This window comes from Lineus longissimus, chromosome 8 (assembly GCF_910592395.1).
Source record: "Lineus longissimus chromosome 8, tnLinLong1.2, whole genome shotgun sequence".
Classification (NCBI taxonomy): domain Eukaryota; kingdom Metazoa; phylum Nemertea; class Pilidiophora; order Heteronemertea; family Lineidae; genus Lineus; species Lineus longissimus.
In genome coordinates, this window is record NC_088315.1 from 19742998 (window position 1) to 19765923 (window position 22926).

General features: G+C 43.2%; 1 protein-coding gene and 1 long non-coding RNA gene across 2 annotated transcripts; both read right to left on the reverse strand.

The window, feature by feature from the left end:
- Positions 1-1662: 1662 nt before the first annotated feature.
- LOC135492870 (uncharacterized) lies at positions 1663-3675 on the reverse strand. The gene is made up of 2 exons (XR_010448148.1): positions 3551-3675; positions 1663-2054 (listed from the first exon to the last, which is right to left on the reverse strand). It is a non-coding gene; the product is annotated as an uncharacterized LOC135492870 (long non-coding RNA).
- A 7765-nt stretch (positions 3676-11440) lies between these two features.
- LOC135492609 (growth hormone secretagogue receptor type 1-like) lies at positions 11441-15932 on the reverse strand. Its single transcript, XM_064779162.1, has 2 exons — positions 15237-15932; positions 11441-14668 (listed from the first exon to the last, which is right to left on the reverse strand). The coding sequence occupies exon 2, from the start codon at positions 14254-14256 to the stop codon at positions 13111-13113; it is 1146 nt and encodes a 381-aa protein (XP_064635232.1). The 5' UTR covers positions 14257-14668; positions 15237-15932; the 3' UTR covers positions 11441-13110.
- Between the last annotated feature and the right edge of the window lie 6994 nt (positions 15933-22926).

Sequence of the window (22926 nt, forward strand, 5' to 3'; positions counted from 1 at the left end):
CTTTTGCCGTCTGGCGAATCGGTCGTATTCGTCATCTACCCGACCAACAGTCAACCGAACAGCTAGTCCATGCTTATATAACATCTCGGCTGGACTATTGTAACAGCTTGCTGTTCCGCCTTCCTGACGCGTACATCAACAGACTACAATTAATCCAAAACTCAGCTGCTAGGCTTGTTGTGCGTGTCAGGAAGTATGACCACATCACCCTGGTTTTAAAGATGCTCCACTGGCTGCCAGTCAAACAAAAATGTGTTTTCAAATTTCTGCTCTAAGCATAGAAATGTTTTAATGGACTTGCAACAAAATACGTTTGCGACCTTTTGGTTGCCCACCAGCCAGCACGACCTTTACGTTCCTCGTCAATGGGGGCTGATCGTTCCTCCTCGTTACAAAACACAGTTCTACGGTGCTAGGGCGTACTCAGTCGCCGCTCCCCTTCTGTGGAACGATCTGCCCCCACACATCAGGTGTGCTGGTTCGGTGGACAGCTTCAAGGTTCCATCCTCTGCACATGAAAAATGAGATCCTGGCGTTAAAGTAAGTAGTATTTGGAACACGAAGACCGACTCATCTTCATGGAAACGGCCGGCTTTTTTGGTGGTGGTGGGGGGGGGGGGGGTGGGGGTACAAAGTGGCGAGTTTTATCCTCGTCGATTTTGGTCTGATCGATCGTTTTCTCGCGCCTGTGATGACATGCTGCAACGGTAGTGGCAGAGAGAAAACACTCGATCTGATTGGAAAATGGACGCACACTATGAAGGCATCTGTATTTTGGAAACGACGAATCTTCAATTTTCTTTCACAGCTGTTTGGACAGATCCTGTCTTTGTGGCGCACATGACCTTTGGAGGGTAGTGTTGAAGGACAATCTCCCAATGAGAGGATTGCCATTTGCCTCCGAGTAAGAAAACGCTGGTACAGGGTACTAGTAGCACTGAGGAATCGTTACTTATTGCGAGGCTAGGAGATTGGTTGAGATCTCACAGTAAGTGCCCCAGACGCATGCCGTTTCCATGGATCTGAATGGGTCTGTCTTGTTCAAAATACTATTTTCTCAACGTCATGATCTTAGTTCAATGTACAGGGGATGCTTTGGTGATTTTATGATGCCATCTTCTGTGACTTCGGACAAAGTCACCAATCCGGTTGGGCCTTATACGCGAACATACCTCAAAGCCGTGGGGCGAGATCGAGGGCGAATTTCCTTGGTTCGTGTTCTGGCCCATACTAGGAAAAAAAGCTGTGATCGGGTACAATTTTGGCATAATCTCCTTTACATAATATATGAGCCTGCTCCTTAGTCCCTATAGTAGGGAAATTTTGGTGTGGTTTTCGACCGTTTGTGGGATCTAGGTGGTGTCAAAAGGTGGCGCTCCCTATTGGTCAAAAAACCAATTAGTTGCCTTGAATAAGCCATGGAGACCTACCCTACAAAAAAATGTGTAGGTTCTTGTTATCAATGTCAGCAATTTGGTGTCTGGATCAATCCGGGACATGGCTTACATCCCATGTCAGGGGCAAGTCTGACGTCACCAACGCCCGGATGTGTCCACTGCACTGGCTAGTGAGACCCGAGGGAGCGATGTACATGGAAATGTACCAAAATGGCGGCCAGCCGAGTATTTCTGGTGATAGTGAAATAATATCAAACAAAGTTAATTTTCATAGTTATTGCCAGCATTTGCGATTTAATTTTTACTCGTATCGATACGAACATTTAATAAGCAACGACAGTAAAAGAGAAATAGAGTCCATTTCCGTGTAGTCGATTCCGGTGCGTCAGGTTTCTGTGGATTGCTCCATGTCACATCGTGGTTTATCAACCTCTCAAAAGACCGTGCTAGCAGTTTGCACGATGAGGATGGTGATGGCAACAATGGTGGTCAGGGCAGCAGTTATGGGCGTTAGGATGGTGTAAGCAACAATGGGCGTCGTGACAGTGGTGTAATAGACCTTTGCCCTTTCCCCCATGTCGATCTCCCGTAACACACATCACCGCTACCACCAGCAGAAGTATCATGCATGCAACTCGCGCCATGTTTGCGAAAATTCTGCAAGGAAAGAAAAATGAAAAATTTTGAATGTATTTCACGGGTCAGGTCACAGGCGTTGGTGAGGGGCTGGGATCGAGGGACTATTTTTCCGTTCACACCACCAACCATGCACAATGTAAATTATGTACAGCGAATGTACACACCGGGATTACAAAGTAAAGAAAGGTTGCAACCAAACTAGGCACTCAAATCGACCCCACAAAATCACCCTCTAGTATTATGATAGTCCAAATCACTCATAACGGCGTCAGTGAGTTTTCGCAAATCACCGAAACGCCAACGCGAACGCCTGTCCCATTGTTCGATATCATGATCAGGAGGTCAAACAATGGAATAATCGTTCGCGCTGGCGTTTCGGGGGATTTGCGAAAACTCCCTATCTACAACTTCGAAGCTGGCATGCACTAATTGATGCGTCATAAATTTACAGATTGATCACTGCGTCTTTAATTTACAAATTGTTGCGTAACTTTGATAAAATTGCAAAAAAGTCGGATCCAAACGTAAGTCCTCCGGTTCTCTCCATCGCTTTCATCTCAGTCCCATGTACCTCGTCCCTGCATTCTTTCAATCCAACGTCATTATCGAGAACGGAGTGTATTGAAACCATCTGGTTATGCGAGTTTGTAAAAAAGAGATAAAAAGAGAATTCCGTACTTGCCAACCCACCGACAACTTCGTCGCGAGTGAATCCAGCTTTAGATTGAAGCCAAACTCTAGATTGGAGCCTTAGATGGACTGTATTTAACTCACAGTTTTCTCATCGTGGCGAGGCTATGCCAGGACACCAAGAGAGCTGTGTTCTGGTTTTCATTCGCAGTTTGAAACTCTGTTTTCGGCGTCTTAACTACAAAACACTGATATACATGTTGTCTGATCCGGGAAGCGCAATTTGCTTTCTTTTAAATACTGAAGACTTAGATGCAACAGTAGTCTAAAATTTAAAGGTGTTCGTTCACATACATTTACTATTGGTCCAACTTTACCTAGTTCCTTTTTCTAACGCCAGCCGACATCAGTCAGCCATAATGCATGATAAATGCATGCATGCTTCCGTGTTATTGGTATGCAATTGGGGTGTATGATGTGTCCCGATTGCTCGTTGTTATGTGTACACTGGCTTTGTCATGCAAATACAACAAGGTATGTGTATTGTTTCAATCATCCCAAATCTGTCAAAAACGACGAGAGCCGGCGCCGGATTGGCGTTTGACATTTTCATGGAAACGGCCAACAAAGTAAACCATCGGTGTGAGCCAAAAAGAATGCCTGTTTCCATTTGTTCTGCATAGCCTCAAGACAACCAGGGGACTGATATACGATATACAGTCCAAAATGGTCAAGTTTCAAAGAGGTAGCCTTTGATCTTAAGCTATATCTTAAGCTATCGGTGATATTGTTAGCCTTGGCTCGGAGAGGTGACAACCCTCGGAGAAGTTGTTGCTGGATCCCCCGGAGTAAATAAATCAAATTGACAAATAACATGGACTTACCTGTTTGTCTGTACGAGGTCTGGAGATATCTTGAAGTCGAAGTTTCGAATGAAGTTTCTGGTGAAGCAAGGGGTTTATAAAGGCGGGAGAACAAAGCGCGTTGTGAGCCATCTGGCGATGGCAAATTGGCCAATTAGACCATCGATGAGTTTATCAACATCATCATTATAAACTAGACAAAAAAAATTGAAATTATTTAAAGTAGCTTTTATGATGATAAGTAAAGTACTTATGTGAAGTGATCATGCCTTTGCGCAATGCCGGCAATGCAACACGTACTCGCAATTATTGATTCACTTCATGCAGATCTACGTGTACCGGTGTAATATATTTGAGTGTTTCCCATGTGTCAGTGTTTCCCCTCATTGTTTGGGAACGCTCAAAAATAGATTGACAAGTTTTTCTGTGTATCCCCCCTATTGAAAAGTCGTGGTCTCTCTAGCTGCCTATTGTTTGGAAACACTGACACATGGGGAACAACCACAGATGTTACACCGGCGTTGTGTGTATTATCAGGTATAGAACAACTCCAAATAACCCCATAAATGTGTGGTTTTTAAATCAGTTGCATTTGACGCCCTAGCCATTTGTAAGGGTTGCTATTGATGGCAGGGCCAATACGAACAAACGGATACTTCTCTTATCTTCATACTTGCTATAGTAACTGAGTTGCTTTGATTTTTGTTTTTAAATATTCTTTATTTTCTCCATTTATCACAGAGATGATTTTAAAATGATCAGCCCAATGAACACGTTTTGTTTCGGGGGGGGAATATTTAGTACGGGGGTGTTATCAAATAATTCAGGCAGAAGCAGTCCGATAAGTTCAAGGGTTGATGACTCAGAGCTAATTTAATTACAAAAAGTCCCTTATGATGAAAATTAGTGCTAGTCTATGTAACCATGAAAGGAGGAGACTTCGGGATTGATGTTCACCAACGGTAAGTCGGCATGAAAGCTTGTAGACCAGGGCCCGGTTGTTCAAAAGAAGAAATACACTTTTAAAGATAACTTAACGTTAAAATTCCTAACTTGGCGTTAAGATAACGTCAAGTTTTATTTTGAGTTGTTCAAACAATATTAGCCTAACATTGGCGTTATCTTTAACGTTAGATTTAACTTACCTAAAACCCTAAGTTAAATCTAACGTTATCTTTAACTTGGCGTTAGCAGCCAATTCAAGATGGCGTCTGCCAACTTGGCACTTTTTCCTGTTGAGGGAGTTTTTCGAAAAAAACGTATTTATTTGCCGCACACGAATCATTTAGATACATGTAGTACAGCGATTTTACGATGAATGTTGGTAAAGTAGGGATTGATCAATGTGCTGCGAGCGATGGCTAGTTGTGTCGTGTGACCTGGTGAGGAATTCTAACAGACTCTTGTTGCGTAACTCTTCTTATATTCAAAATTTCTAAGAAGCGCCAAAAACATCATTTTGCCCCCAAGTCCATACATACACAATCCTGCAAAAATCAATTCATTGTGTACTCCCAATATTCCCTTGCAAAAATAATGGAGCACTTTGATGATAATTGGATGTTTCTTCAAATGACGCAGCAGGATTTGTAGAAAAACCATGGACGCCGATGATAACTCGTAAAGGGGTACGCCGCACGTAGTTTATGTATAGTATACCCAACGGCAATGTTGAAATTCATCGATATTCAGTGCGTATTTACATAATTTTAAAATATATATTTATCAATTACAAATTTCAAATTTTTAACGAAAGCGTGATCTTCAATGTCATCTGGACTGTCGATGTAAATGACTGCGTGGATAATCAGCGAGTTTTCAATCAAAACATGAGGGCCCTTATCAAACTCAAGAAGATGTAGTTACAACGCCCTAAACTAACTGATTGAGGGAATGCTCCAGGTGTTTTAAATTGACTCTTCAATTCAAATTAACTTCTAATTGCCAGACCTAAGCATCGCGGTATTTCTAAATTAGTAATTTTTTTCTCACAGTAATGAGGCTTGGCTCATTTAATTCACAGAGCGCACGTGCTTAATTGGTCCTACGGACGTCCTTTTACACGATCATATAGTAAGGCGAAGTCGTACAACATCCTGGGTACATCCCCAACAGTGTTAAAAACAGCGGACAGCAGTGGCAAGGGTAAATGCACGTTTTGTTGTTTACCAAACATTAAGGCGGTGAAAACGTCAAGGTAGTTTTATGTCTTATAAATTTCTTGACATCTATGTATAGTAACCCCAGGTATATGGCACTGCTTAACCCGCCGGCCATGTGGGAATTCCTTTATGACCCAGTGGTTGGCGCGTTGGCCCCAGAGTAGAAGTTAAGCAACATTGAGCGCGGTCAACCTTTGGATCGGTGCCCGGTGCGAACAATACAATTTACATTATTGATATTTTGCATGCTGGTAGCCTATGGCCTGTACATGTATATACTAGATTATAATAATATACTTCTGGGTCCTACTACACTCTTAGAATAAAGGTTTTTGAGTTTTTCAAAGTGAAAAATAAAACCTACGCGTGAAACATAACTCAATTGTAAAGTCAAAAATAAAAATATCGGGGTCAGGTTTTATATCCTTGAATAACGCTATAATATGACCGCGCTGTCACGTACAAGAGAGCCATCGAAGAAATCTTTCGAAAAAATCTATTCGTACAGGAGGCTGCAGACCAGAAATCGCTCACCCGCTTGAGTTCTGTTTTTCATTCAACCCCGGCCAATATCTGCAGGCCAGAATCAGCCACAGGGCTCTATTTCTATTTCATTTCTTCATTTCTTATTTCTTGTTTTCCTGAGGCTCGTTCTTTTATCCCCGTTACGTCAAAACAAGTAGTAGCAGCGCCAAATCTAACATTCAGGGGACCAACCTTTTTGGAATAAGACCTTGGCATTTTTCACTAAGCAGGCCGGCAAGGATCCTCAGAAGGCCGATATCGTAGCCAGATCAAGCTATCGCCCGTCAACAATCAACCTACGTCAGTTTCTATTTCGTCACGTCCGGTGCAACCTGACTATGCGTCCACCAAGGATCATAGAAGTGTGAAAAGAGCGGATACATTCGAAAAACTGCATTGTTCCAAAATAAGTGAATAAACTTTCTCGGTTTCTTTTGAAGTAAGTACGGACGGAATGGATAACGATGCAAACCCACTAATGGTTATGCACGTCACAGATGACGTGCTCCCCAAAGGTCGGGAGTATCCGTTTTTGCTCGCCTTCTATGTCGTCGTTTCTTCCTATCTCTGGATTCTCCCTGTAGTGATCGGCGTGCCCGGGAACGTCATATCAATCCTCGTAGCCAATAGGAAGACCAACCGGGGGTTGTCTGCGTGTATTTACATGAAGGCATTGGCTGTAGCAGACACGTTGTTACTGCTTCAGCATGCACTTGCTCTACCAATATTGAACTGGGAGGTGGGGAAAAACATTGTCCACATGCGGGATGTCTTCTGTACGTAAGTATGCTATATCATCAATTATATTAGTTATGATTAGCATCCGCCCGACTCCAACCTCGAGTCGGCCGAATCCTTGTGGGAACCAGTCAACAGCTTTCCGCGGCCCGCGGTTTTCAATGTGTCTTATAAGAACTTCTAGTCGGATGTGAGAATTTGTAATGTATGAGTATGTTCTACACTACGACGAATTTATTTCAATCGTGTGCGGATCGCCGTAAACGAACTGGTTGGGAGAAGTTTAGGCCCATAGAGGTAATTATTCTATTCATTTGTAGTGTAAAATATTTTTTGTAGGCATTTGCAGTTGTATTAAACAAAGCGGCTATCTGGTCTATTGCTATTCGATTTTGGCAATTCTGAGAGTGGCGTGGATGGCTGCACTTCGTCTCCAATTTTAAGAACGGTCTTAAATCTAAAGACTGTCTTTCAAGACAAAGTTTGTCCTCGACCCGGTGTGATTTGTTAAAACTTTATGATGAGATTAACAGCTCATGAAGAGGCGTTTTTAAATATTCACTTCAAGAGTTGTCAGCCTCATCTTTAAAAGGATTCTCCTGACAGGTTTTGTACAATCGTGGGTTGAATTCCCGGGTGTTTCATGTTTCTAGTTGCCTTCTTGTATTGAGCTGGTTCAGCTAGTGTCAGTCCCCGCCAAAAAGGTCGTATCTGATTCGACGAGCCCGTGGTGCGTACTGAAAAAATGAGATGGCGTCGTACTGCCGTATTAAAGCCCCTTTGTCTCAGGAAGAATCCCTCGGTTTTGGTAGAAAACGGTTACAATGCAAAATTTAGGAAATTTACGAATAATCAAGACAATCTACACTGAGGGTCTACTTGGGACGAGAATTATGGACGAAGTTTCCCTTAGGCCGTTCGTCGTCGCCATATTGAATAATCTGTCCGCGTCGCCACCAGACAATTGTGACGAGGTCGAGCAGATGGCAAAGTGATATTGCTAAGATAGTTCTCCAAAAAATAATCCTGGACACCTTTTCGATATTTGTGCGTTTTTTTACTCTCCATATATCGTAATGATTGTATAAAAAACATTTGTAGCTGATTTTAACCCTTGAATGACATTTTTGAAAAAAATCGTTAGAATAGAGCTCAAAAGTAGTAATTTTTGGCGCCAAAGACGACATCAATGGCGGATTTGAACTGAAGTTCGAGTCGATAAGGGAATCAACTCGAATTTTCGAATGTCATAAAGTGTCTTTCTTTCAGGTTCCATTACTTGGCGTCGTACATCTACGCCATGCTTTCGGGTGTCTTTCTCACCGAGATGAGTATCGACCGGTTAATAGCTGTGCGGTTTCCGATGGCCACACGCAGGTTTTGCAACTCTTCAAGGGCTATTAAAACCGTCATCATCACCACTGTTCTCGTAGTGATCTTTAATATCCAGATACCATTTGTGATGGTTTATGTTAAGGACCCGGAAACAGGTGAAATATTTCAGATATTGAATTATCTCTCTAGATCTACGGGTTACTGATAAAGTGGTCATACAAAGTCATAAAGCAAGGTGGTTTTGAGTGGGAACAGTGTGAATATCTCTCTTAATGTCTCCGAGGGAATGAGCTCCTCCAGATTTATACAATTGTTATGTTTTTGCATTGTAACCAAGGCGATGCTGATATTTCATCATCCTGCAAGTGGCGTTGCAACCTTCGATACGGATTGTGCTTGGCATTTTGATTGAATGTCAACATCGTCTTCCTCAGAACTCTGGTTTAAACAATCAATAACGCTGGCTTTGGACACCTAAATGTCACCAGCTGACCCTCAACGGTTAAAGTAGTGTCCTCATATAGTCTTGTTGCCAACCTTCTAACATTAGTTTCACTTTCGCCAGGGGCCGAGATAATGATATTTGACGTACCAGACCACCCCATAATCGAACTTCTGGCCTCCTTGTTACAAACACTCCTGGGAACGATCTTTCCATTCTTCATCATCCTGGGAAGTAACATCGTCATCATCATCACCGTCAAAACTGCATCGGCAAAACGATCGGGGATGGGAACAGGTCAAGGTCAAGGTCAAGGTCAGAAGCAGGAGCAACATTTGACCCGGATGTTGATTTTCATCAGCTGCGCGTACGTCGTGACGTCATTGCCTTTTCGGATGTTTATCATGCTAATGGATATTCCGGCAATTGGGGGCATTTACGATATGAAGGACACCTACTGGAATCTGCGTTATGGTATTCAAGGGTTTTTTCTAGTGAATGTTTGGATGTTTAACTATGCCATTAACTTTTATTTGTACTGTGTAGGGGGCGGTGCCAAATATAGAAATGATGCTGTCGAAGTTTGTAGGCCATTGATCATATGTTGCATTAAACATGGAAGGTCAAAAGGAAATTGAATGGCATTGTTATGTCGGATCTTCATTTTCATTAATCTTGCCATTTGTCAGGTGGTGTTAATTATAAAACAGCTAGATTTATAATTGAACTGCACTTTACAGTGTAAATGCATTATGTGCCTACTGTGCGTCGTTTTGAATTCAGCGGTTATGGTCAGGCAACCATAATCTCTTGGGTTGGTGCAAAATATGGAAGCAGTCGAAAAGCAGTTACAAACCACATTATCTGTTATCTAATTTGAGGTGTTTCAGAACAGAAATTGATACCTCACTATCGGTATTGATTGTCTCACCAAAACCGCTTGGGTGGAGCTAAAATGTTGGCCAAAACCTCGGCTACTCGGTTTTGGTCAACATTTTAGCTCCACCCTCGCGGTTTTGGTGAGACAACCAACACCTCAATTTCGGAATCAATTCCTTAACCAATAGACAGAGCAAATTGGGAGTTCATTGATGAAATCAACAGGGGCAGGTGCAGATGTGCGCTTTTTTCGCATCGTACCAACTTTTCGAAAAGACGCTGGTAAATCAAAGGGCAACTCATAACTGTAGCTTGTGATATTTGGGTGGTCGATCGCTCTGGTCAACGAGCTTCAATCCAACCATGGAATTGGTGGAGGCATCGAATGACTTGGGACGGGCTGAGCTTGGATGATGAACAGTTTTGACTTGATTTCCGAAGGCCTTTTACGTTTGTAATCGGAGAGAGTGTTCCCGCGATGTTCTCCGCAGTTCACACACCAACTGACTGGCGTTCAAATCAACCGCGACCGATCATGACCAGAGAGTCTTTTGTTGTGTAATTGGATCAACTGATTAGCATTGTCATTATGGGGAGGACTGTGCAAAGGTATACATACATGTACATGTAATTACTGAGCTGTGGCCTTGGAAAGATATTAGGCAGGTTTGGCAAGCTTTACATATAACATACATACACACATTATAAAATTTGTGTGGGGCGTCTTTCCACCGAACAAATCGTGCCTCGCGTACAGCAAGGTCTTTAACTGACATTTGAATTTAAGGACATCTGAAGCATCCTGAATATGAGATGGGATTCCAAAGAGATGGAGCGCAGGCAGAGAAAGCCCTGTCGCCAAACGAGGTCCCAGTTCGTTTTGGCAGCAACTTGACAGAGGATACTGACGACCTCGTGTGGTGAGTGGCCTCTGCAAGTGGGAGATTTAAGTAGCCAGGGGCTAGTCCACGAAGCACCTTGAAACAATGGAGCAGCACCTTGAACACGACCCGGGACTTAATTGGCAGCCAGTGAAGTTCCTTGAGTACAGGCGTGATATGGTCACGCCTGCACGTCCTGTTTTGCACCAGCTGAAGAGGCGCAAGTGTCTTGGCCGGCAGCTCAAAAAGCAAGGCATTGTTGGAATCAAGTCTGGAGGTCACAAAGGCATGGACAAGCCTCCCAGTGCACGACTTGTTTAGGTACCGTCTGACCCGGCCAATCTTATACAAGCCATAGTTGGCTGCCGTACAGACTTTCTGCACCTGGGTTTGCATGTCCATACCCTCATCCAACCAGACACCAAGATCCCGCACACTGCCCGACTTAGGAATCCATACTCCATCCACAGTTACTCCCTGCACCGATCCGACCCTCCTCCGACTCACAATGTTAATCATATCTGTCTTTGGGGCATTAAGTGCTAAAAGCCAATCTCTAACATGCGCTATGCCAGACTCCATCCCTGGACACAGCCTCGTCACGCTCAACACCCTCGCCGCACTTCATAAAGCCAAGAAGCTGGTCATCATCAGCATATAGTTGGAACGGGACTTCCCATTGACGCATGATGTCTCCTAGTGGCAGGGTGTAGACCGTGAAGAGAATGGACCCAAGAACGGAGCCCTGCGGTACGCCATAGCTAAGAGGAACAGGAACTGAACCTCTGCCTTCAACAGTCACAGACAACCTCCGTCCATGGAGATATGATGAAAACCACTCCAAGACGGTCCCATCTAGATAAAGTCTTTCCAGGAGCCTACGAATGAGTATCTGCTGGTCAACCGTATCAAAAGCGGCTGATAGGTCCAATAGAACAAGGACCGCCTCCTTACCAATATCAAGACCAGTGAGAATGTCATCTGTAACCTTGAGCATCACAGTTTCAGTACTGTGACACTGCCGATATGCTGACTGATTAGTGTCAAACAACTCGTAGGTGGACATGTGCTCTTTCAGTTGCGATGCCACAGCACGCTCAATCAATTTAGAGATAAACGAAAGATTTGAAATCGGTCGGTAGTTGGCAAGAATGTTTTTGTCGAGTGATGGTTTCTTCAAGAGTGGCTTCACTTGGGCAAATATAAGTGATGATGGAACATGGCCACTCTCGAGCGACTTGTTAACGATCAGGGTAATGGCTGGGAGGAGAGATTCCTAACAGCGCTTCAGCAACCATGGTGGAATGGGGTCAAGGCTGCACCCCTTTGCTGGGAGCGACGTGATAAGTTTACGAATGTGATCTACAGTCACAGGTGTGAATATTTCGAATGCGGGTATATTACCTGCATCATCATTCGAATTGTCCATGATGGTTTCCTCTGTAGAAGCATCCATGTTCTCACGGATCTTGCTAACCTTCCCCATGAAGAAGCTGCTGAACTGCTCAGCCAGATCTTCTGAATCCTGATGCTCTGGAAGAGTAACAGTGGGCAATTTTCCTATCAACCGATCTACAACCTTGAATAGGTCCCTGTCCCTGTCAACTTTACGAAAAGGTACGACGGACAAGAATGCCTTTTATCGTTCGTGTCGTGCCATTGGATCGTCTACTGAATTACTCTCAGTGTGAAACCAAATACGATGCATAACTCAGAATACTCTGCAGGCAACGCGTGGTTCACTTAGGGTTAAAGCTTCCAGAGATGCAGGCCGAGACTTGTACATCAAAATATCCGGACAGCAACGTCCGATCGCGACCAATCTTTACATTGCTGGAAAGAAATGAAGATATCCTTGATATATGAAGACTCTATTGAATCAGAGAAAGTACGAAATAATCATGTATGCTGTAAGAGATGATCCCCATCTGTAAAGATGTACGTTTATATCATACGCGTGCGCAATGACCCCTAGATCATGCCCCTGGTGGCACTTGCCGCAACTACGGGCACAGAGGGTGAGCTGCTATGTTAGATCCTTGTCTAACTGCGCCCACTTGGCAACCTCATGTAGATTTATCGGCGTTGGCGTCAAATCAAAGTCTCGGAGAGAAACGGCCGCGCAACGCCGATAGATCGGCATGGGTCCTAACTTATGCTCGGAGACTGCTCGGCGGTACGAAGGTTGCTCAGTGACATGTTGCTGGCGGATGGATATTTACCTGAGCAATCGATTGGATAAATCGCATCTCGTGATGTAAAGCGATTTGTATACTGCTTCACTGTATAGGCCTACTCAATATCAACAATGTAAAGCATTCAAAATGGTGCCACGGCATGTATTCTGATATTTCAAACAGATATACTTCCAATAACGCTTGTCAACAATGATTTAATATGTGAAATATCTGCACTTCTTTTGTATTCTGCCTTAGTTCTGGTGCTCACTCATGTTGTCGTTTGAAAGAGCCAATCAGATTACTCTGAATTGGGTCTTTGGGTTGGATAAATCATTATGCTAATTAGGTCGTCCTAATACAGGAGAGGTTTGATGCTTTGACCAGAGTCTTTTATTTGAAAGACTCTGCTGTGACCGAGCCTCGTGTGGGCCGACGGTTACTACGCCTTCTTCCGACTTCGCCGACACATCAGAATAGTATTCATTGTTTCTCGATAATAATTCAGGGACACGCCATATATGATAAAGTTACAGCCATAATTTAACATAGTCAAATTATCGCCAAAGAGTGAAATTTGATACATGTCACTCATATACTTTCTCGTTATACTTGAGTCGCTCTTGGCTACGATGAAAGTGACAATGTCCGTATAAAGCCACAAGACGGATCTTGGTGTTGTGAATATGAAATAGGCAGTTGAGACGCACAAGAGGTTGACAATACACCGCATATCGCGTTTACTACGTCGCTCCTCCTCCAGTGTTCCTAATTTAACATTCGAATTAGATTTTCTGATTCCGACAGCAATAATGATATTAAGAGTGAAAATTAAAAAACAGGGGATAATCTGGTTGGAAACCATGTCATAAATTCCTAGTGATATTTTTAAACTTCCTTCCATATCTAACTGGTACCAACATGTACTGTATCCATCTCTATCGTTCGCGTTGAAGTTCGCGAGGATGTGCAACTTCGTGAGACTTCCAACTACGACCAAGGCAGCAATGGCCTTAAAGCGCCGCTTGGCCGTGAAGATAGTCGACATTTCCAGCGGCATCCAAACAGCGAAAACTCTCTCGATTGAAAACACCACTATCAACATCGAGGAAAGGAAGATGCACACGTGTTCTAAATAGCGAAATATCTTACACGCGGCTGCGAATTTGAGCATTAAATCGAATCCCATTTGGTCAAACTCCCGATGACCCCCGCTGGCGTAAGGGATGCCCCACTTAATGAACGCCCGGAGACCGCTCAAAAGTAACATTCCCGAGTCGGTCACAGCAAGAACCCGCAGATATTGAGCGGAGACCGTGTCTCGCTTCTTGTTTATTGTGAATATCACGACAGAGAGAACATTGCCGAAAATCCCCGCGCAGACGATGACGGGCAGGATGTAGGCCTGAAACAATGCGGTGGCTTTCTGAAGACCGACAATGACGTCATCAGTTCTAGACTTATGAACACCAATCGTTGACATTGGGTATTCAGCTGTTGGCACTGCGTCTCCAACTGTTGACACTGCGTATCCAATCATTGACATTGCGTATCCAATCGTTGACGCTGCGTATTCTATTGTTGACATTGCGTATCAAATCATTGACATCGCGTAATCAATCGTTGTGATTGAGTCGCCGTCGATTTCGGAGCCATTAGTCATTGTGTTTATTTGAGAAAACTATTTTTCATCTCGGCCTGGGTTAGGTCAAGTAGGTGAAAAGCCGTTCTACGTTCAAGGAGCTGACGTGTGATGAGATGAACGGAAAGAGATGTCTGTCAAGCCGAAGGACACTCGGCCGACCAGCAACCAGGGAAAGTTTTCAAAACTCGGCAAATGTGATACTAAATATCGCATGGAATGTAACATCGAGTTTGCCCAAATGAACCAACCCTCATGCGTAACTAATTTGACTTGGTATATTCGCAGTTGATGTGGCAAATGGAAGGGGTGACGAGTGATTACATAATACACCGCCCCCTGTTGTCTGCTTAATCAACTGCAAAATAAATCAACACGATCAGTTGTGTATGAGCGAAATCGAAAAAATCATTTCGTCTTTGCCTGGGGACAGTTTTCATGCGCGATGGAAACCAGGAGTAATCTCGTGCAATAATTATCGCAGCAGGCGTCGCATGCAACAGTCATCCGCAAAGGAGCGATCTTACCGCATCTCTCATCGACGTCGGTTTTCCATGACAACATCTACGTTGTAACTTAGATTGACAAGATCAAGACGACAAAATTGTATGCTTGCGATTTCAGTTGCCTGCAACGAAAGTCGCCAGTCGCAGGCCACGAGAAGACGCAAGCGCGATTGACTTGATTGAGGTGACCACAATTAATCTCCCAATGAGAGAGTAGCTAGCATTTCTCCACAGCAAAGGTACGTTCGTATAAAACGATGCTAGTACATGTATCACTGAGCAACCCTTACCAATGACGAGGTTTGGAGATTGGACCACAGCATGACGGCATCATAGCCAAAATTTTACTTTTTACCAATGCACATGCGTACAATGTACTTCCATTTCAAGGTCACAGGGTTTTAAAATTTTTAAACTTACCTTTACGACATAAGAGAGATCTTTGTGTCCTTGAGCAAGACACTCTACGGCTTAACACTAGATTGCTTCGTCCTATACGACAGGGCAAGCACTTGAGAATAATGAGTAGCTTGCGATGGACTCTACCTCCGACCGAGGACGAATTCACCAGGCAAATGAACTCAACTGGCGCCTAACCGTTGTTGCACTCAAAGACGTTCATCCCGCTTTAGCGGAGGGAAGTTTCCTGGAGAATAACAGATCAAAGTGCAGAGCGAATGCTAAGGACGATGAAGACGAAGAAGACTTGTAGTTTATTTGAATGCGAACGTAATATCTGTGTCGGTGAAATGCCACAGTAACACTATCAAGGTGCATTTCACTGGACGCAAACAGTAGAAGTCGAATGTGCCGACATATTATCAAGCAGTTCTTCTTGCAGGTCATCGGCGTGGACTTGATGACACCACCATGAGGGTTGCGAAAACTGCCGAACAATCTACTTGCGCGAACTCGTCTAAGTTAGACTCCCGGGGCAGTACATCTCGTCATCCTTTTCATACTGTCAGGGACGAGGCCACTCTACTGCGTCCGGGGTGTAGTCACAGTTGGTTTACTTAAGTACCCGGTAGATATTTGTCGAGCCCGAATCTTTAGATACATCTGACTATATCGATACGTATTAATGCTTTCCTTGTAGCAGCCGCATTGGTTGTACACACATTCACAGCCAGCACGTGATACGATATCATTTACACCACGCATGGAGGTATAAATATGATTCACGTACTTTTGTTAAAAAACGTGACCTTTTGCTGCGTGTGCAGCATTAACCTTTGAAACTGTGAACAACAGAACAGATCAAGTCAGCCGAAAAGTTTATTTTTTCAGAGGCTGAATCATGTTTTAGGGGATCGAGTTTAACAATGTGTAAACCGGACTCCATTTTGATATTATAGAATCGCCATCGCGGTGTTCAATCGAAAACAAAATTCTTTTATTCGTATACGATTTCGCTCATGCAGAACTACATTGTAATCGTGGCAAGTGTACTTGTACATATGTACATCTATCCTGACATAACCACTGGTTTTCAAGATACTCCGCCTCTCGATATTTCAGACGAGGAAGCAGTATCAAAAACCTGATCTCAGGATGCTGAGATATACTAGCAATCTCATTGAGGGTGGACATTTTCTGGTTAGAGTGGCATTGACCACCCTAAAGAACAAAAGGTACGATCAACGGACTCTTCTGCAGTAATATAACAGGTACACGATTGTCCACAGTGGACATTAGTCAGTATTGAATAAAGTCTTTAACGAAGTACTTTCAAGGTTATTACAAATGACACCATACAGTCATTGTAAGATTTTATACATGTATTTCATAACTTACATTACATCAATGCTAATCGCCAAGGCCATTCGATATTCAAAGCCTACATTATCAAACCTTACACATGTCAAAATGCAGGTCTCGGTGACCCAATAAGGTCAGATCTTATCAGAGCTTATCTCTAACACAGTTCGCCCCTTCGATAAAGAATTGTCCCGATTCTTCAAAATAACATCCGTGAGTCCAGGGACAGCATTAACCCGTTAGGCCCCATAAAAAAAAATGTTAGTTTATCATCCTTTTTTCTGAAGAAAGTGATGAGGGAGGGCGGTTTTTATTTTTTATTTTTTATTTTTTATTTTTTCAGAACAGAAACGGGTATTTAAATGAAAGCAACATGAACAATTGAACATGAAATTGATGCTATAAATTTATGCTTAACTACACCCTGGTGCCTCTTTCATTGTCCTACAGGCCTGACGTCATTCTCACAAGTGAAAAGTTAGTCTCCCCCCCCCCCCCCCCCCCCCTATCCCCACCGCCACACCCTGATATTGCAGATCTTAACGCATCACAGGAATAGCGTCTTTCAGTGCACATTTGACATCCGTGCACGTGGGGACATCCACGTTCCCGCAAAAACCCAACTGACGTCATACAAAGCAAGCCCCGTATGCAGCGTGTAGCGATAGCAGACGATGGAGCATGCGTGATGAACCTTGCATCTATTGTACTCTTCATCGAGTCCATGACCATGGCCGATTGTGCCACTTGAAAACTCAGAATAAATGTCACTCATTGTGGCTTGAGGCGGGACAGATGTTCCGTACCACGCCTTCAAAATACGTATTTATGCACAATCTGTAACACGACAAACGGCATTCTGGCAGCTCGTATCAAAAAGTGGAAGATTTAGTTCAACAAGGCGCCATGAGAGGCGCGCTATACATTTAGCGCCGGGAGAGCACGTGTTCTGAAAAAGGCGCGAATTTGGCAATTGAAGACAAAATCTTTCAACAAATTCCTCTGAACCTCCTTGAAAAGTATTGTAAAACATCATTGACTATCTAAAATCACTGTGATATTGTTTGTTACGCTGAAAACTCTGATGTGTCAATGGTGTTTGGCATATTTGATGAGTGTAGCGTTTTTCGCGCCAAATCAATCGTCGTCCGTTCGGCATGCCGCCGGCCGTCATCTACGCTGGGGCGAGTTTCCTCATATAAAAGTGAATAACAGTTGATTAAAATGAACCAAAGTAGACATGTCTGGTATCATTGGAAAGAGACTTTCATCAGAAATGCAACTGAATAGATAGTGAATCAATTCTCACCTGCTGAAAGCCTAATTTAGTGATTGAAATTGAAAATTAAAAAATAAATTTTTTTTTGATGCGGGTCAAAAAAGTGATGCGGGCGGGGATGATAAACTGACATTTTTTTTATGGGGCCTTCCAGAAAATAGTAAAAACCTACATGTTACATGCATGGCCGTCCTTGAATAGAATCAATAAACAGATATCTAGAATTTCAAAAGTCAGGTAAATCATTAAAATAGCTCGATGGCTGGATGGAACTTTAGAGGTCCATAAATCCAAAGTTGAAATGTCCTAGTACGTTTGGTGTGACAAGCAGTCCATATGCATACTAATTGTCCATTCGCAAATGTTTGTTCGCATCGTTTTGGGCTCTAGAGGGCAAACTTCTGGTCAGATGTATTTGAAGTTTGTTGTTATTGATCCTTACATTAAAACCAAACAAGATTTTAGGGTTTTACCATTGACAGTGGAGAAATAAAACACTGTCTTCAGTGTGGCTCAATGGTCATTTTGTGTTCAGAGAGTTCGTTATATCATTCAACGAAACGTGTTCAGAGAGTTTATCATATCATTCAACGAAACGTGTTCAGAGAGTTCGTTATATCATTCAACGAAACGTGTTCAGAGAGTTTATCATATCATTCAACGAAACGTGTTCAGAGAGTTCGTTATATCATTCAACGAAACGTGTTCAGAGAGTTTATCATATCATTCAACGAAACGTGTTCAGAGAGTTCGTTATATCATTCAACGAAACGTGTTCAGAGAGTTTATCATATCATTCAACGAAACGTGTTCAGAGAGTTCGTTATATCATTCAACGAAACGTGTTCAGAGAGTTTATCATATCATTCAACGAAACGTGTTCAGAGAGTTCGTTATATCATTCAACGAAACGTGTGAATCAGAGAGTTCGTTATATCATTCAACGAAATAATTTCAGAGAGTTCAGTATATTATTCATCGAAATGTGTTCATCATATACTGTAATTCCATAAGTTCCCTCAATTGTTCATTCACTGGGTACGTGTTTAGGTTGTCGCACTTTTACCACACTGACCGTTGAGAACATGCTCCCGAATCTTTACGTTTCTGAAGAGTGCGCCCGTGGTTTTTTTCCCTTGAGGAAATACTGCCACTCCTCGAAGACGACTGGGTCAGGGTAATCCATGGATTCGATCCCTTCCTCGATGTCCTCATCAGAAAGTTTAGACATCGGGGACACAAATCTATTCCGCAGCATCCATAGCCATTCATCACGTGGTATTACCAGATCGCCATAGGAACGCTTCACGCACGTGACATCCTCGAACCCAGCTTCTCGTATCGATTCTTGCAAATTGTCCCAGGTTGTATAATTTTCTGCAGCCACCCGAACCAAATCGGGCCAGAAAGGAAAGGGTAAAGTGGAGGTGTATGTGCTGACCACGATGCTCCCACCTGGGTTGATCTGGTTGAAAGTGCCGGCGAGAAATCCAGGCAATTTGTTCTCGGGAATATGGTGTACCATTCCGTACAATATCGAGGCGTCATACCGGACGTTTTCCAGTTTCGAAAATTCATTTCCATCCATGCAGAATTTCTCTTGTGGGGTGCCGCCGTTGTCGGTCACATATTCAAGCATGCCAGCGCACGGCTCAACCGCAAGGAATTTCTTGAATGTCGCCGCTTCACCCAATGATTGGAGCAAAGCGCCGGTCCCACTTCCTATATCCGCCACAACCATATCCTCGAAATCTAAATCGTCCCGAGAAATATAATGCAACACGTCTTGAGTGAACGCTGGTTCGTACACCTTTCTAAAGGCGAACAGGTCGTCATAAGAGGCAGAAATCTCATCATAATGCGGCATGATGCGTCTGTCTGTTGCTCTTCTTTTCTCCGACTTGTTATTCGGTCTAGACGTCTAGGGAATGATAAGACACTTAAATCCCAAAGAAAGTACATGTATCTAGGGCAAAAAAATTGATTTCGCCAATTCTTGTCGACAATGGAATACATGCAAGTGGGATATCGGAGAAGGCTTTGAATTAAGTCACCCTCGAAACTGATTTGGGTCATCGGAATGATAAGCTGCTTTATCATGCATGAATACAAATCCAGGTGTTATCTTGATTGTTTTAAGATTTATTTTGCCGTTATGTAAGGTAGAAGGTATTTCAGCCCCGCTTTTTGTGGGAGCCCCTGCATTGTTAGGTGCATGGGGATATCAATCAATATCATAGGCAGGTGCGGTAGTTGATAAAGTATGGAATTAGTGAAACCTTGGAAACAATGATAAACCTTGTAATATTCAATGTAAACCATGGAATCACTGTGCAAATAGCGCGGGAAATCGGGTGCGTTCCTTCCACGATTTATACCCTCCCAACTGACAGTCTCGTCCCAGCTGACTTTATTGATAGCAATTTGCCAGTTAGTTCAGAAGCCAACATTTTTAATGTGGAGGATGACGTCATCAATTGGCAATGCGCTGTGGTCGTTAAAATATTTTATTTCTCTTCAATGGAAGCAAAAATTAGTTTTTATGATTGTTTTGTATTCCATAGACGATAAAGTATTATGCTCGGTACTAGATGCACGAGATCATAGGACAAACACACACGTGAATAAAAAAACCGCTTAGAACTGGTGACGTCACAAAGATCTCTGCATCCCTCGATGCGTACTGGAAGATGTAAGAAATCGCTCACGGCGAAGGAAATTTTCATCCGCAAACTTCGGTAATAAACATACATGACTAGGCTTCTTTTATTCATCGTTTGTTATAAAATATCAGTCAATCATAGACAATTAGGCCTAGACATAGTCGTCGACCTTATCCATGCATAATACATGACAGGCCCCCAACTTCCCAAGCAACTCGTCTGATCGAAAAGGCCCCGCGTGGTGGTGGCGTATTTATAAGCGGAGCGCTATTGGTCCATATTATGGGTGTGTGGTGGGCGTGTCTATACTGTCTTCCCATATTTGGGAGATCAGTACTGTACACTGGAGGCGAGGTACAACTGGGTTGTTTTAAAATATAGACTATTGAATCGGATATGCGACAGATTTCTAAATTACCATAAAATTCCGATCTGATCATGTAAAAATAAGCTCCAAATGTTGATTCGTAACCACGTTAGGTTCGAATGGCATTATTTCGTGTTTTATGCATTTTAAGGAGTGTTTCCAAGGTTTATCAGTGTTTCCAAGGTTTCACTAATTCCATACTTTATCACCTACCATGATAAGCTGCTTTATCATGTATGAATACAAATCCAGGTGTTATCTTGATTTTTTGAAGATTTATTTTGCCGTTATGTAAGGTAGAAGGTATTTCAGCCCCGCTTTTTTTGGGAGCCCCTGCATTGTTAGGTGCATGGGGATATCAATCAATATCATAGGCAGGTGCTACAATCGGCCTTTGTACACGGTGCGCGGTGCTTAAGCAGCAATTCTTTCAGTTGTGGTTAACCGCGTTCGCCGCCGCAACCGACAAAAGGCATGCTTGTGGACCAGGGCATGGATCCTCCTTAGGGACAGGCATGGGGCCTATCACTGCCTCCTTCAAGAGTTAAGGGCCTCAGACCCCAAAAGCCTCAAGAATTTCCTGCGGATGGATGAAGCTTTCCGCATTTCGAAATTAAATGTTCAATTTCTTGAAATTGCCATTGTCTATCTTTCATTGAGGCTGCCATTTTGTCCCAGTAGCTCCATCACATGATCCAAATCTGTTCCCTGATTGGCTGCTGATTGCCCAACACCAACCAACATGTTTTTCAGAAGGTGCATGGCCTAACATAGGCCAACATTGGCCAACAAGTTTGCTGATGTTTTCACTTGTTTTTCGACCCGTCCACACTGGAAACAAGAGCAAACAAGGCCCAACACGATGTTGGCCAACAATTGTTGGTTCATGTTTGCTAGTGTAGACCGGGCCCAACCCAGCCTCGCCAACACAGATAGGTTGCGTGGTTCCTTCCGCCAACATAGATGGAGTAGCCCTCTCACCTATCTCGTTTTCTGAGGAAATTGTCATGTTATTTTATAAACACCCTGGCAACTGCACAGTCGGGCGGAGCGCACCGTCCTTTCGTAGGGGTGATACCTGTCAGTGTTTGTGTGTACCTCATATTATATATACATGCATATTATAAAGTGTTTTTATCCTACTTAGTTGAACTCAGGAATGTGACCAGACAACTTTTACCAAAATATAGTTGTGTCAGTAGCACAATAGTCGATTATCTTGGGGTCAGTGCTCTTTTTACTGTGTCAACGCAAGTCGGTCAATTTGTGACACCGGCTGCCCAGGGCAGTGTAACATTAGTATATGTGACCCGTCACAGCAAGACCAGGCGCATGTCGCTCTGAGCTTGGCAGGTTGAGACGGACTGTTTGTTTGTTCTATTGTCTGCCTTTTGTGAAATATGAGCACATCAATTTCTTCCATTATCTCCTGGTGTCATTTACGCTCATCTTCTGTGCGACATGCGCCTGATTTTGCTGTGACGGGTAACATTTGTGATCACACTGTAACAGTTAGTGACAAGAGGTCAGCAAGTACTCTGAAAAATCACTCCACCTATGCAAATGCACAGACAATGGCCTCGGCGAGTCCACCTCGAATATCTAGGCGGCTCATTTTTGTAAGTAGTGTGTCGGTCAACCGACCTGATGTCGTGGTGGGGTAGTTTGAATAAAGACTAGCAAATGCTTTTCCCTAAAACTCTATATACATTTACACTAAGTCTTTCTGTACAAGATACAAGTAAAACGTTTGCTAGACTTTATTCATATCGCCCAATATCCCACCTGATCTTACTGCTCTAAAGTATGAAAGCCGATTCACGAGCATTCGCTCAGGACACAGACCTTCGAAAGCCGATTGATGTTGCCTCATTTCTAGTTCTCTAATGATGCCGATCATAGCATCGGCCTGATGTCCTGATCAGTTCACCAAGTTAAGAAATCGATGCATTCTTATATCGATACAACGCCCTGGCGCCGTCTAGTTTCACCGCGTTTAACTAAATATCATTTGCGGCATATTTTCGTCACGGCACGAGC